We start from the raw sequence: 16,207 nt of genomic DNA on the forward strand, positions 1-16,207 counted from the left end.
CCATGTTGGCCAGGGTGGTCCTGAACTCCTGACCTCAGGTGATCCACCTGCCTTAGCCTCTCAAAGTGCTGAGATTACCAGCATGAGCTACTGCACCCAGACTGTCACAGGACTTTTATGTGGAACATTTCTGTGTCATTTAAGTGCACCTTTTATAAGAGCAAACACTTTTATTTTTTAATCAAACTGAGAATGTTAGTAAAATTTGAATTTTTCACACTTATTGTTGTAATTTCTGTGCTGTTTCTTTTCCTATTATATTAACACCTTTGCTATGTAGTTGGTTTTGTTTCTTTTCATCTTCTTTAGTAATTTTGAAGGTAGGCATCATATTTTTAATAGTGGTTACTTTAAGGTTTTCAAAAATCTGACAAATATTTCTGTAACTATTGAAGTAAAAAAATAGAACAGAAATATTAGCAATAGAGCCATTTGCTTCAGCCCAGGCACTCACTATTACTCTCCATTGTCCCCACCCCCTACAACACAAGAACGTTCTTCCTGCTTTGTTAATTTATCCACAGTATTACACCTTGTCTCTCTCTAGGGACGTGGATCATCCCTTTTTTTTTTTTCCTAGAGAGAGGGTCTCACTCTATCACCCAGGCTGGAGTGCAATGGCATGATCATGGTTCATGCAGTCTCAAACTCCTGGGCTCCAGCGATTCTCCCACACAGCCACCCAAATAGTTGGGGACCACAGGCATGAGTCACCATGCCCTACTAATTATTATTATTATTATTTTTTGGTAGAGATGGGGTTTCACTATGTTGTCCAGGTTGGTCTGAAACTCCTGGGTTCAAGTGATCCTCCCACACAACCTTCCAAATAGCTGGGGACCACAGGCATGAGCCACCACACCCTACTAATTTAAAAAATACTTATTTTTTTGTAGAGATGTGATTTCACTATGTTCCCCAGGCTGATCTCAAGCTCCTAGGTTCAAGTGATCCTTCAACCTTGGCCTCCTAAAGTGCTGTGATTACAGGTGTGAGCCACTAGTCCAGCCAGGTAATCTCTTCTGTGTTTGTCTTCTTTTAATTTTAAATCTGTAACTCTATTCATCATCTTACGTCCCTTTCCATCGTTTCCTGCTTTCAATTCAATTCTCAGTCCCAAGTTTTCTACCTTGATGTTTTCATCCTTACACTCTTCTTAGTCACTATCCTGGAGGCCTAAAGTTTTGAGGCGACTATTTTTCTAGAGGCCCCATCCCCCCGAGAGTTGCTTTCTGCACTCTTTACGCAGGAGTACCTGGTTGGATACGAAATTCCTGCACCCCAATTTTTTCCCTCAAACCTCTTCTGGTGTAATGATTTTTTCAGAGATTTCCAAGGAACTTGGTTTGTTTATTCATGGATGTTTGTGAGGCTCTATCTTAGTGACATTTAAACATGGCAGCGGGACATTCAGAGGTGTCAGCAGGGCATGTAGGAGTGAAACATGGCACTTCACCTCCTGTATTGTTCTCATTTACTCCACAGTTCCATTCAGCCTCACCTCTCAGCCACCGTGCTGTTGCTGGCTCACATGGTTTTGGGTCCTTTTGTTCCATTCACAGATGCTATTTGCTTGACCCATGACCTTTGCCTACTCAGTGCTGTTTCCTACTGGAGAGGCTGGGATGAGGCCCCATTCAAGCCCTCTAGGTGTGAAGGCGCCCACCCATCCGTGCTGGGGATGGTAGAAAGTCAGCACTCCACAGATGGCCATGCTGGGATGGAGACTCGGAACATCCCCACTGCTGCCTGTGACGCCAACCAGATCCCGACATCAGTGGCAGCATTGGGATGGCCCCTTGGCAGCTCTGCAGGGGTGTTGCTGAGACCTCCCTGGAATTCCAGAGAACCACTGCTGGGAGCTCCAACCACAGTCAGCGCAGCTCTGCTGCTTCAGGTCCATGGTGACGTTGATGCTGACGCCACTCTCCTTGGGCTGCTCCTAGCCAGTGCCTGAGCCGGGCAGAGACAATAGCCTGGGGTGATTTCTGATGACATGGGGCTCCTCCAAAAGGCAACTTTGCTCAGAAATGCCCCATGGCTTGGCCAAGATAGGCTGAGATCTGCACTGCTGTCTGGAGTCCTTCACACCTTGGCCTTCCTTCCCTGTCTCCTTCCACAGCGTCAGACTCGCAGGTGTTCTGAAGGCTCACCCCACCTCCTCCTGCTCCCTCTCCCCGCTGTCCTTCACGGCACTTCCCTTGTTCAACTGTTGGATTGTCTAACACTGCCTTAGCATCTGCTTCTCAGGGGACCTGAAGGAACTCAGTCTCCCACCCAGCCAACTACAGTACTACTGATTGACTGCGGTAGGCCCCTGGGTTGGCCAGAACAGGAGCTGCCAACGGAATGGCCCCATGCCCCAGGTCAATGGTGCTAGTTGCTGTCGCCACCCCCGTTCCCCTCCCTGCCCATGAGTAGATTGATTTTTATTAGCAAACTTCTTTGAGAAGGGTGACTTCTGTTTCATCTCTTGCTACAGTTTGGAGGACATTGATGCCTTTTTATCTTACAGTGATGCTCCTGATTTTTTGAAAAAGACTCAAAAAGATGGTTTCCTTGGACTTTCAGAGGGAATTCAGATTAATTATTCAGATTCTCTGCTCACTCTGCCCTTAGCTGGCAGTATTTTTTCAACCTAATTTCTTGCCAGACCTTAGAGTGCCTTCTGTGGCTTCAAAGACTACCCTCCGAGAAGCTTCTGTTTGAAGTCTGTCTATAATTCAAATGTGACCTTAAGAATAATCCTGCTGGGGAATACTGTTGGCCAAATGGTGTCTATTTTCCATGCATATACCTACCACCGTCAGAGCAGACTCATCCCAGCACCCTAGGTTGTGTGCTTTCTGCCAGACCATTTTTCTCCCGTTGTTATTCATTCATTCCCCCAATTCAGCCACACATTGCATCTGGGTTTGGGTTGGACTTCGAGCCTCACTGATTTTTTTCTTGGCCACTTTGAACCACCAGCAATATGGTGGACTCATCCGTGGAGTTTGCCGGTAACAGTTGACAGTAAGGGCTTCTGAGTGTTGAGCTTTCATCATTGGTGGCTGCTGCTTCTTAATCGGTGAGTGTAACCCAGACAAAGAGAGATACCCTCAGTTCCTTTTTCAAAATGTTACTGGGTCTCTTTAAACAGAAACTTGTATTCGCTCTTATCTTTGTGGTTTTTGGTTTTCTGCTGTTTCTGGTCTTAAAGGAAACTTCTCCAAGCCAGTTCCATCTTCCTCTTTGGTGTTGCAACATTTTACATTTAGACCTAAACTGGGCTTTGGCCTGCCTTCCTCATCATTTTTGAAATTTACCTTGTGAGTTCCAAGCTATTCTAGTAATTTTTTGAGCGAGGCCTGTGGCCATTTCAGCATGTTAAGCGAGGAGGCAGCCACCCCCAGCTTGTAGATCCTGAATAGGAGCAGTTACTCCTACACAAACCGTCCCGCAAACCACAGGACAACAAGGCTTTGAATACGAGGAAGTACATTTTCCTAGATCTCTCGTGACATAAATCCATGAGAAAAGTTAACACCTTGGAAAGCACAGAATATTTGGAAAGCCACCAAATCAAGTAATGTACATTAAATGTTTAGTCCATAGTGCTCAATGGATGATATATCTATGTACCTATAAATGTCTATCTATAGGCGGGTGGATCACCTGAGGTCAGGAGTTCGAGACCAGCCTGACCAATATAGTGAAACCCCGTCTCTACTAAAAATACAAAAATTAGCCAGGTGTGGTGGCGGACGCCTGTAGTTCCAGCTACTTGGGAGGTTGAGACAGGAGAATTGTTTGAACCCGGGAGGCAGAGGTTACAGTGAGCCAAAATCATGCCACTGCACTCCAGCCTGGGTGACAGAGTGAGACTCCGTCTCAAAAATAAATAAATTATCTATCTATCATCTATCTATCTGTCTATCTATCTATCTAGCTGTCTGTCTGTTTTCTTTTTCATTAGGGATCAGAGAGGCCTTGGGAATGGTATTCCATGTAAGATCTTAAAAAATACCCCAATGCTTTCCTCTCACAGACTCCCAGTAGTAGTGAGAAACAACAGCAGAATGAGAATTCTGTTAGCAATAGCTGCACAGCAAAGAAATAAGTCACGGGAATGCTTATTGCGGAATTCATTGTTTCCTGGTAAAACACTAGAAACCTAAATGTTTATCAATAGGCTGCTGGCTAAGTGAGTTTTGGTATACCTACACCGTGGGCGGCAAACAAGACATTCACATATGCTGACGTAGGCCAATGTCCAAGAAACATTGTTGAGTGAAAAAGTCAGAGATAGGAGCTGTAGGCATATTATTTCCAAATTTTAAAGAAGTCATACATGTATATGTATGCATGCATGTATTTGCATATAAGCATATATTTGGAAAATGTCTGGGAGGATTATGCAAGAAGCTATAAGCCATGGCTGCCTTTGGAAAGGACAGCTGAGGCCTTAGGGTACAATGGAGGCTGACTTCCTTATGTATGTTCTTTTGTTCTCTTTGAATATCTTATTGAGTGCATGGAATAGTTTTAAAATGAATAACAGGAGCTGCGAAAAATAATGGAAGCTTTTATTAATAAGAAGTTGTAGGACCAGGTGCAGTGGCTCCTGCCTGTAATCCCAGCACTTTGGGAGACCGAGGTGGGCAGATTAATTGAGATCAGGAGTTCCAGACCGGCCTGGCTAACATGGTGAAACCTCATCTCTACTAAAAATACAAAAAATTAGCCAGATGTGGTAGCACATGCCTGTAATCCCAGCTATGCAGGAGGCTGAGGCAGGAGAATCACTTGAACTCAGGAGGCAGAGGTTGCAGTGAGCTGAGCTCGCCCCACTGCACTCCAGCCTGGGCGACAAAGGGAGACTCCATCTCAAAAAAAAAAATAATAATAAAAAATAGTAATAGCCGCAGTGGTCACTAGCGCAGGATTCTCTGGTGGGAGTCCATGCTGATATCTCCTCCCTGCTGCACTGGCATCTTGGGATCTCAGCCCCTGCTAGGCAAGAAGTCATGGAAGGTGAGAGCAGCACAGGAAGGAGGTCTCACGGCAGGACCTGGCTGTACTTGCCCACCCAGCTGCTTGCTGCCGAAGCTGTTAAGGAAGATGGCAGGCCCATGCCGTGGTCCTGTGCACTGGTGAATGTGGCACGTTCCGTGTCTAAGACCAGTCAAAGTCGAGTACACCAGCAGCGTGGCCTCACTTGTGGGGAAAGGGAAGAGTGAGTGAGAAAGGAGGGAGTGGGGAGGGGGGCAGAGGTGGGCAAGTGGGGAGAGGGTGGAAGTTGGGTCATATTTGAATCCACTTTCTAGCAGCCTCTGTCCTGGATGCCTCTGTCTTGCTCCAGAACTCCATACCTTGATACAGAACACCATAATGGCACTCACCCCTCATCCCAAATCGCCCAGGCTCGGATCACACCCATGTGCAACCACAGCTACACCCTTGGTCCTCTTGTCTCTGAGGCCACTTCTAATTTTCTGCCTGATTAAAGGCCTTTCTTTGTCCCGTGGAGACCTCAGGCCCGCGCTTCATTCCCTGTGGGAATCCCCTTTCTCCCACGTCTCCATTTTCTGTCTGGTTTTCTCTTTGGAGTACATGAGGCTGCAGCAGCTGTAGACCTCATTCCTGGCAACTATGAATCCCTAATGAGTCTCCAACCCTCTACCTGCAAACCCAAGCAAAGTTGTGTTGCTTATCATGGCCTCTTGGAGAATCGAATGTCTGCCCCTGAACCAATGAACTAACCAACTACTGTGTCCAGGGGAATGCAATGCTCTGGTGTCAATCACCCCTCATCGCAGGTCAACTCTGTCCAACCATCAGGAAAGTGGGTGGGGGACACAGAAGGGACAAGAGGAGCTGAACCCTGGAAACAGCATTTGAATCCCTGATCCAGCTGCTCCTGAAGTCAGCCCGACTCTAGTTTTCATGTTTTCCATTATGTGACATTCTCTCTTTGCCAAAGCCTGTTGGGTTGGGATATATGTTGTTACTTCCGTCAACAAAAGGAGTTCTGATTTGAAAGACAGCTGCCCATGCACAGCAGAGTTCCATATTTGTAAAAGAAAAATGTGCGTATGGTAGAAAGAGTGAGGAAGGGAGTCTGGACTGATATACACGAAAAGTAACAGTGGTTGCGTCTGGCCAGCAGGATTCAAGGGCATTTTTCTTTTCTGTGTTCTAGTTGTGATTCAATGGGCATGAATTGCTGTGTGATGCCGGGAGGTGTTTGTTATTCTTGACAAAGTCATTTGAATCCGTCACTTCAAGAGAGTGAAAGGAGTCCCATCTGATCTGTTGTTGGTGTCGTAGGAAGAAACATGAGCCAGCCAAACACCAGCGGGGACTGCTCCTTCGAGGGCGTGAACGAGCTGATGAAAACCCTGCAGCTGACAGTCCACATCCCCACCTTCCTCCTGGGCCTGCTTCTCAACCTGGTGGCCATCTTCGGCTTCAGCTCCTTCCTGAAGAAGAGGTGGCCCGATTACGCTGCCACCTCCATCTACATGATCAACCTGGCAGTCTTTGATCTGCTACTGGTGCTCTCCCTCCCATTCAAGATGGTCCTGTCCCATGTGCGGCCCCCCTTCCCATCCCTGTGCACCCTGGTGGAGTGCCTTTATTTCATCAGCATGTACGGAAGCGTCTTCACCATCTGCTTCATCAGCATGGACCGGTTCTTGGCCATCCGGTACCCACTCCTGGCCAACCACCTCCGGTCCCCCGGGAAGACCTTTGGGATCTGCTGCACCATCTGGGTCCTGGTGTGGACCGGGAGCATCCCTATCTATAGTTTCCATGGGACAGTGGAGAATTACATGTGCTTCCACAACATGTCCGACAGCACCTGGAGTGCGAAGGTGGTCTTCCCGCTGGAGGTGTTTGGCTTCCTCCTTCCCATGGGCATCATGGGCTTCTGCTCCTCCAGGAGCATCCACATCCTGCTGGGCCGCCGTGACCACACCCAGGACTGGGTGCAGCAGAGAGCCTGCATCTACACCATTGCAGTCAGCCTGGCCGTCTTTGTGGTCTCCTTCCTCCCAGTCCACCTGGGGTTCTTCCTGCAGTTCCTGGTGAGGAACGGCTTTATCGTGGACTGCAGAGCCAAGCAGAGGATCAGCTTCTTCTTGCAACTGTCCATGTGTTTCTCCAACATCAACTGCTGCCTGGATGTTTTCTGCTACTACTTTGTCATCGAGGAATTCCGCATGAACATCAAAGCCCACCGGCCTTCCAGGGTCCAGCTGGTCCTGCAGGACACCATGATCTCCCGGGGCTGAGGGAAGGACACTCTGCTCAGGGAAGGAAGCCCTGACCCCGAATTCTGGTAACAGATACCGCGTTCCAGGGTTTCGATGTGGTGGGATGATCCATGCCATCTTCACCGATATGCTTCTCTTTGATGCCCATTGAGTGCCAGCTTTGCTCATTATACCCCAAAGACCTTTTTCCAGTGCCCAGACAGCTCCACACGTACGACCCAGTGTTCAGGGATCTCTGAAGAACCCCCCAAACCAGGTGAATTGTTGATTTCTAAGTCCAAAAACTATAGAGCAGAAGAATTAAGAAAGAGAATGGACCATGTGGACAAGGTCTTTCCAACTCTCCCCATTTTTCTGTTAGACTGGGAGGTTCTGGAAAGAAAGAGAAAGAGAGGAGGTACAGGAGGGAACTAAGAGAGTCAGTCACGAGGGAGAGTGTCCTGGGCAGAGGAAGGGTGGTATGAAGGGATGAATGAATGAAGCCCCTTTTTAGTTTGGGGGTCCCAGGACGGAGCAGACTTGCGTTTTCCAGTGCCTTCTGGAGCTGTGTTGCCAAAAGCCTCACTGAGATGACAGCAAGGGGGGCTGCTGTTTGGGGCTGGGTAAGCATGTGTGGATCACCCAAGTTTCCAGTGGGCCTCAGAAAGGTGAAGGAAGCCAGCCAGGCCTTTGTGTGCCCATGAGAAGGCTGCAGAATGACCGAGTGTGGTGTGGATGACATCCAAGAGCCGTGACGGGACAGGACACTCCTGGGGAAGGAAGAAGACAGGCCCAGGGCAGGAAGCAGACAGCCCCTCCCCCATCACCATCAGGGTGGCCACAGCATAGAGTGTTGGTGCTGGCCCAGGGTGAGGAGAGGCAGTGGGAGACTGCCCTGGGAGAGGGGAGACCCCTGACCCGCTTTCTATCTTGAACAGGCTGGGAAGTTGCTCATTACACTAGTTTCCTTGAAAACAATGGCAAAGAATCAGGCCTGCCTTGGTTCCACCATATGAGGGTGGAGGAGGTCTTGCTCACCTGCATCCTGGCTGGGCAGCTGGCACCCGTGGCACTGCCTGTGGAGCCGTCCCTCCCTGGCAGCTGGGAGGGAGAAGATGAGGCAGCCAGGCACAAGTGGGGTGAGGGGCCGGGAGGCTTGAGAAAGAAGGCAAGGTGGGGAGTCCCTGCAGTTCCCGGGAAACTGTAAACAACTGAGTCACGTCTGGATGGCTTCTCTAAGGACCTGGAGGAGTGCACAGTGACAGCGGAAGACTTCTCTGATGACTCAACTGCCCCGGAGAATGAAATGATGAGAAGGATCAGTTGTGGGGCAGTTTGCACGATGGAGTGAGTGGGATGACGAGTAACTGATGAGACTTCATGTGAGCAAGGTCTTCAGGAGGAAAAGCAACTGCGGTCTACTGTAGGATCTGGACCCATGTGGGGAGGTGGGAAGGGCTCGAGAGGGGTGGCAGCAGGACGGGGAGAAGAGAGGGATTTGGATAAACCTGGACTGGCAGGGGAGGAGGAAAAGGAAGAGGAGGAGGAGGGAAGCTGAGCAATGGCCCTAGGCTTGAAGCCTGCAGGGAGTGCAGGATGAGTGGGGAACCTGGCTGAGCTGCTTCCTGCCTGAGAGCCTTTCCCAGCTGGCCTAGGAGCCACGGACCAGCAGGAGCCACCTTCTCAGGAGCAGCCCCCGCTGCTGTGTGCTCAGGTGGCGTTCTGTGCACCTCCTCCTAGGTGGATGGAGGGAAGGGTGAGGAGGAAAGCATCAATGAAGGGGTGGAAGTGGATGTGGAGGAGTGACCAGACCGACCAGAGGGACCCCGGATCAGAGGCTCAGGCCCCTGGGCTGGGCCTATAGGAACCGCAGCCACAGAGTCAGGCTCTGCAGACCCAGAGGTAAGACTACCTGGCTGCCCCAAGCCCCAGGTACTCCTCTCCTTGCCTGCAGGCTGCCTAGTCCCTCGGCTACCCAAGACAGAGACACACCCGTGATACTCTGAGGAATCCAGACTTTCGTATGCAACAGGGCATTTGTCTGGTTTGGGTCAGAGTCCTTGGGGGATGGATTTAGGGACGACCCTCCTCCCACTTCTTTTTCTGCACGAGGAGTTGGGACCCTGCCTGTCGGAGTTGAGTGGTGCCCTTCATATGCACTTGGATCTAGCCATGTGCTTAGGGCCAGACAGGCTTCCTAAGAGACAGGGGTGGGTGGACCTGACCATTCGTCATCCCCAGTGATGTTCAAACATGAAATCTTATCTCTGTGCAGTATGACTCCGTCTAGGTGACAGAAAGGCTCTAGACCGCTGAGAGGAACTGATCACGTAGGGTGGGTCAGCGAGGGGAGCCAGGACCCATAAGCTGTGTGACTGTAAGGGGTAGGTCCTTGGAGGGCATCAGCAGTCTCAGTGTGATGTGACAACTACGGACCTGTGGGTGGGCCTTGGGGACCCTGACCCATCCCGAAACATGGTGGGAAAAAGGGTGTCTTCTCCTTGGGGACCCAAACTGTCCCAAGTATCTGTGGGAGCGGGTGCAGATCCATTCTACAGACCACTCTGGCTGCTTGGCAGGAGGGCTGAGAGTCTGGACCCAGGCAGCTGCAACCCAGTCCGCCCCACGACTGGCAGCGGGGCCCAGCAGCACAGGAGGGGCGGAGGGTTAGCACTGGAAAAAAATGACTTGATTAACCTGATTTGCCAAATAAATAGATTCATGTGATGCTGTGTGACCTTATCTTGGACTAAGCTTACTGGCCCCAGAGAAGAGCAGGCCTCGGATGGCCCCTGCCAGTTCACCCAGCAATCTTGGTCTCTTCAGCAGCCACCTGGCCACCAAGTGTGGGGCTGCAGGGAGTGGCCCTCGCTGCTCAGGAGCACAGCTGGGCCTCTCTAGGTGACCAGGAGCCAGACCCTTCGGGGTCTAGTTCCCACTCCCCTGCATCCACGTGGGTCCTTGGTTCTCCGTGGCAGCAGCCAGGCTGTACAGACCCCACATACCCAGCTGCAGCCAACCCCACCCTGCCCCTGCTACCTTATCCCATGGCCACTGTGACACTGCAGTGGCTTCCACAGGCCCTGGCTCCTGTGCATACATGTGGGTGGGGGCCCAGCACAACAGGTCTGCTGACCACTGAGGGGCTGAAGACACAGGGCCAGTCTCTAGAGGTCCTCCATTGGTGGCCCTTCCCTCCCTTCTCTGACCGCTGGTGGGGGGACTGCGACTCTCCCAGGGTGGATTCTCCTGGGTTCTTCTCGGCTCTTCACAGTGAAGTCTGCTGACCTCCAGGGAGCTCCTGGCAGCTGTGAACTGCTAGGCTCTGGCCTGGGCCACTCTCTGTCCTGAGTTCCCCACAATCCTGAGTGCAGCTGCTCACGGCCTGGGGGCTGAGGGCCAAGGGAGACATCTTTGCTCCATTGAACCATATCCTGCTCACCTAGGAGCCATCCCCAATGTAGGCTGCGTCCCCTCAGAGTGGTGACCACCTCCCCTCGGCCCCCAGGGAGGATCTGACTTGGAAAATGTCAGTCCACAAGATGCATTTATCAACTGTATGTCCAACCCCGCCACTGAGGAGGCCAGAGAAAGACAGTTACCTCTCTGGGGACCCTCAGAAGCTGAAAGTCATGATACAAATGCTATGTAACCGCCACGGGATACTGAAGACATCTGGAAGAATAAGATCACACACTTGTAGTAAGTGACCACAAAGGAATGATGATTGCAAAGGTGCTTGAAATGACTCAGGCCTGGCAACAGTTGTAGAGATTCCTAGGGGTCAGAAAGGATTTGGTTAATAGACCAGTGTGGAAAGAAATTGGGCGGAACCACAGCCACCATGTTGGTGTGAGAAGAGGCTGTCATGCAGAACATGAAGAGGTGGGGATGGGGATAACCCCACAGGAGAAGGAGCTGTGTGGGGACGCCCACGCCGGGCCACCCTTTGTCTGTCCTCAAGGGTCAGTTGTATTGCAGACAGCGACTTTCCAGGGCCAAATAAAGGCTGGCTGGGACCACTCGACAACCCTCCCAGGGCAGATTCTCCTAGGCTTTTCTCTGAGCTTCACAGTAAAGTTTGCTTCGAGTCCCTTGACAGAAGACCTAAAGACACACAAAATAGTGCCTTTTCTGGGGTGATCGCTCCTCTGAAACTACCATCACAAGCCCTACTGGCTTTTTCCACCCAGAGCTGGCTTCTCCGGTGAGCTTGGCCATCTCAGGGCACAGGCCATGAACGGCCATTTGAGGGAGTGTGGAGAGCAGGTCAAGAGGGACTCCAGGAGTTTGAAGTGGAAGGACAAAACAGATGTCCCTCTGCCCGCACTTCAGCTCTGAGCACTCCCTCCCGGGCCAGGAGCTGGCGAGATGTGCCCTCCTTGCAAAGCTGTTGCAGAAAGGCCACGTGGTGCCTCAATCATGAGTCCCGACGGAAACGTGGCCCTTTGCGCTTTGAAGTCTCGGGAGGTGGGATCAGAAGCACTGTCACTTCAAAGCCGGACGCGGCTCTGGCTCACCTTCAAGGCTTCAGATGGCAGCTTTGCTCCAGAGGCCCACGAGTGAATGTAAGCAAGACGCTGCCTGCAAGGGAGGTCTGCATCTCCACCGGGGGCAGCGCAGTCTCGCAAAGGCCGCTTAGTGTGCACTGACAGGCTGCCTTCGAAGCCTCTCTTCTGGGTAGTGGCTTTGGGCTGTGTGTCATGCAGATGAGGGGGTACAGACACGTGTGTGCTTCTTGTTCAAGCGGTGTCTCATAGCAGCTTGCCAGTGGAGGCCACACAGAATTTAGGAAAGTTGTACCAGAGCCCAGATTTTCCAAATAGCCGATTCCCCAAGTCCCGATCCTGTCCTGTGAACCATCGGTCTCTTCTTCCACCTCTTCCTCAAACGACACACTCACCCTTTACGTTAAGGATCTAAAAGCAGCATAGGTGGAGGGGTTTCCCTGAGGGCAGTGGAGAAGCCTTGAGGCCAGTGAGTCTGGAGTGGTTAAGGAGGGCTCTAGACCACTGGCTCAGGGTAGGACGTGTTTGTGGGGTGGGTCTCCAGGCAGTATTAGGTAGGTGGGGAGACCACTTCCTCCCCAAGATGGACCAGGCACCACTGGGCATGGCTTCCTTTGGCAGCAGATACCAGCCTCTTTGCTGTGGTTTTCCTTCAGTTTCCTAAAACTTCAGTACCAACTTCAAGTGGCAGCCGGGACATAGCTTTCACCGAGGGGAATCAGTGTGAGGTTTAGAGCGGAGCATGAGACTCAGGGATGTCTGGGGAGGGGCACCCATGGCAAAAAAGACTTCCCACATTAGTGGAGGGTGGGGAGCAAAGTCATTATTCTCTGAGTATTAAAAAATATGTGACTCCAGAGGCAGGACTATTTCAATTATGTGAGTAAGGTGGGATGAAATTGAGGGTTAAGAGATCTGTAAGCTATTGATATTTCTTCCCTGGGACTTCACACTTCAAAAAACACCCATATATGGCAATTATGTTGTCAGTCTACTTGAGCTGCCATAATAGAACACTGAAGACTGGATGCCTTGAACAACAGGAATTTATGTCTCACAGTGCTGGAGGCTGGAAGTCTCAGATTGAGGTCTGGCAGGGTCAGTTTCTGGTGAGGCCACTCTTCCTGGCTTGCCGATGACCACCTTCTCACTGTGTCCTCAGAGGCAGAGAGAAAGGAAACACACCCTCCAGTGTCTCTCCTTCTAAGGACACTAATCCTATGGGATCAGGCCCCACCCTTATTTCATGTTACCTTAGTTGCCTCCTAAAAGCTGTATGTCCAAATACAGTTACATTGGGGGTCAGGGCTCCAGCGTGCGAATTTTAGGAGGGACACTTCAGTTCACTGGAATGGCTTCTACTCTGACCTGGAGTAGAAGTCGCACTTCTTTCATTTCTTCAAATTGAATGTAACTTGCCCTAATTCTGCAAGGTTTACTGGAGGATGCTCCAGCTCCATTATCACTGGATCTCTTCTGCTCCCAAGATCCTGCACAGGTCCTAGCCGGGGCCTCCCTCGAAGGCTGCACTTTTTGCAGAGAACCCTGTGTTTCAGTCCACACTGGTCACAGCCACAGTGGCCATCGAGAACTGGGCTCTTCAACAGAGGCATGAGAATGACACTTGGGCACACAGTTCCCTCCTGCAGACCCCGAGCACTCTGTGTTAAGTGCTCTTCCACCTTTATGCCTGAGGCTCCTTCAGCCGAATGCTTGTCTGGGCTCTTCTTGGGAACCACAATAGCCCTGCCCCTTCCCAGGCTGAACTTTGGACTCACAAACCTAGCATCCTTTTCAGGTAGGGCTTTAGGCAGTGTTGGAAATAGATGCTCGGTTCCTCAAAGAAAAATTAGCACTGAGACAAAGGTCTTTCAGCAATGCAATTTTTACTTCCTGGACTGCAGGAATGGTACCCTCCCTAGCCAATCTTGCCACAAGAGTACAATGAACAAAGGAAAACACACTCATTTATCCCTTATGCATTTGGGGTCGTCCTTACTGATGTGTCTGATCTCTATTGGCTGGAGCCAAATCTCACAATTTTTTTTTTTTTTTTTTTTTAGACAGAGTTTCGCTCTTGTTACCCAGGCTGGAGTGCAATGGCGCGATCTCGGCTCACCGCAACCTCTGCCTCCTGGGTTCAGGCAACTCTCCTGCCTCAGCCTCCTGAGTAGCTGGGATTACAGGCACGCACCACCATGCCCAGCTAATTTTTTGTAGTTTTAGTAGAGACGGGGTTTCACCATGTTGACCAGGATGGTCTCGATCTCTTGACCTTGTGATCCACCCGCCTTGGCCTCCCAAAGTGCTGGGATTACAGGCGTGAGCCACCGTGCCCAGCAAAATCTCACAATTTAAACTAAAACCTGATTGGCTAATAACTTAAAACTTTTCTAAACAGGTAAAAGCAGTGGAGAGCTGGCACATGCCTGTGAGCACGTCCAGCACAGATATCTTGGATAAAGTACAAGGACATAGAATGTATTATGTGCCTGTAAGCATGGCAGGTCTAACAGCTACATAGGATAGGGCTTAACAAATAATTATTAGCACACTTATTCTTTAACAAGAAAGGAAACTTTAAAAAGGAACTTTCTACTTCCCACAGGCAGCGTTCCTGAGAGTGGTGAAAACTCTGGCACTAGGTCTTTTGTTTTGTTTTAAGACAAGGTGTCACTCCTGTTCCCCAGGCTGGAGTGCAGTGGCCTGATCACAGCTCACTGCAGCCTCGACCACATGGATTCAAGGGATCCTCCTGCTTCAGCCCCCTGAGTAGCTGTGACTGCAGGAGCACGCCACCATGCCTGGCTAATTTTTGTATTTTTTTGTAAAGACGGGATCTTGCCATGTTGCGCAGGCTGGTCTTGAACTCCTGGGCTCAAGTAATCTGCCTGCTTTGGCCTCCGAAATTGCTGGGATTATAGGCGTGAGCTACCGTGCCCAGCAGTCCACGGGGTCTTAATTCATCTTGTGCCATGGATCCTCCTGCAGTAGGGAGGAAGCCTGCGGACCTTCCCCAGAAGGGCAGTTTCACATGCATCAGGTAAAATGCATGGAATTAGAGAGAAAAGCAGACAGATGGAAATGTAGTCATCAATGTAGCAATATATATGTTTCTTTAGGCACTGGGTAACAAGATCTAGTGACAGCTTTAATGATTATCATAATTTTGAATTCATGATGAGCTGAAAATTTATTTTGAATTATCTGCAGCAACTGTAGTGGGATATGAGAGGATCTGTGATATCTGTTGGTGACAAGTCCCAGGAACCAAACCATCTATCCTACTGTGGTGTGATGTCTGCATGCATAATGGAATGAAATGCTACTTTCAGTTAGTGATTAGTGAAAATGGTGTGTAATATTTCCCCCCAACAAGTTCATGACACCCCTGAATTCCATTCCTGATCCCCAGGTTGAGGACTTCTGGTTTAGGCAGAGACTTAAGGAACCTGGGCGCAGGTGTTCTTCCTCTGGTGAAGGATCATTTGTGTGCCGTCTTTGTTATGCAGATGTGGACCACCAGGCTCCCATCCTTTTCCTCTTGGGGTTTGGGCTGACCCAGGATTTTCTACTTGTGGGGCTTAGAGAAGCTGCCCAGCCCTCTTTGTGTGCTGCACTAGAGGAAGCAGAGTCCCAGGGCTCTCTGAAAGCAAAGACACCCATATCCCAGTCCCCAGTCTCAGAGATGCAAAGTTGGGATGCCTGTCCAGGAGTTCTAGGGCAATCTAAGAAGCAGTGGCAGGGACAAGCAGTGAGACCCCCAAAATAAATCACCTTGAATTAAGGGAGATTTCAGCTGATAACACCGTTCTGGCCAGCATGGAATGTGGCTGATGCTGGACACCCTTTCAAACCCAGCCAATCTGCCCCAGGAGCCATGCTTTGGGAAGGATGGCCGAGTGTGAAATGAGAACTAAAAGGAGCCACAAGCCTGAACTTTGACCACCAGGGGCATCCCAGCCTCTGGGGCAGCAGTGTCCTTCCTTGAGACATGAAGCTGCAACAGTGACATCTTGTGACAGCTTGGAGAAACAGCAGCAGAGGCTCATAGAACCCTGGCTCTCCTCCCTCAGGTGTGATGGAAGCAAAGCGAACCTTCCCTTTAGATCAAGGAGGTCTGGGGTCTTTGAATAATTCGGGGGCAAGTCTTTAGCCTAAAAGACACAAAGGGAAAAATAAATGAGGCAATAAAAGAAATGTGACCGTTTTTGTAATCTAAATTGGTGAAGTAGGTCATACCAGTTTCTTCATCATCATCATCATTATCATCTTATATGACATTTTATTGCTATTACTGTCTCCTAGCATGTGTCGAGGTAGTAAGTTCCACTATCAGAGGATGACCTTACCTACCTTTATGGGTTTTGTTTGTTTGTTTGAGACAGAGTCTTGCTCTGTTGCCCAGGCTGGAGAGCAGCGGTGCGATCTCAGCTCACTGCAACCTCTGCCTCTCGG

The 16,207-nt window shown here is 50.2% G+C and overlaps 1 protein-coding gene across 1 annotated transcript; it reads left to right on the top strand.

The window, feature by feature from the left end:
• The first annotated feature begins 5,682 nt into the window (after window positions 1-5,682).
• On the top strand, window positions 5,683-9,978 carry GPR55 (G protein-coupled receptor 55). Its single transcript, XM_017529049.2, has one exon. It carries the CDS (start codon window positions 6,321-6,323, stop codon window positions 7,278-7,280), a length of 960 nt encoding a protein of 319 aa, XP_017384538.1. The 5' UTR covers window positions 5,683-6,320; the 3' UTR covers window positions 7,281-9,978.
• Window positions 9,979-16,207: the final 6,229 nt, after the last annotated feature.

The sequence above is a fragment of the Cebus imitator genome, unplaced genomic scaffold (assembly GCF_001604975.1).
Source record: "Cebus imitator isolate Cc_AM_T3 unplaced genomic scaffold, Cebus_imitator-1.0 Scaffold57, whole genome shotgun sequence".
Lineage (NCBI taxonomy): Eukaryota > Metazoa > Chordata > Mammalia > Primates > Cebidae > Cebus > Cebus imitator.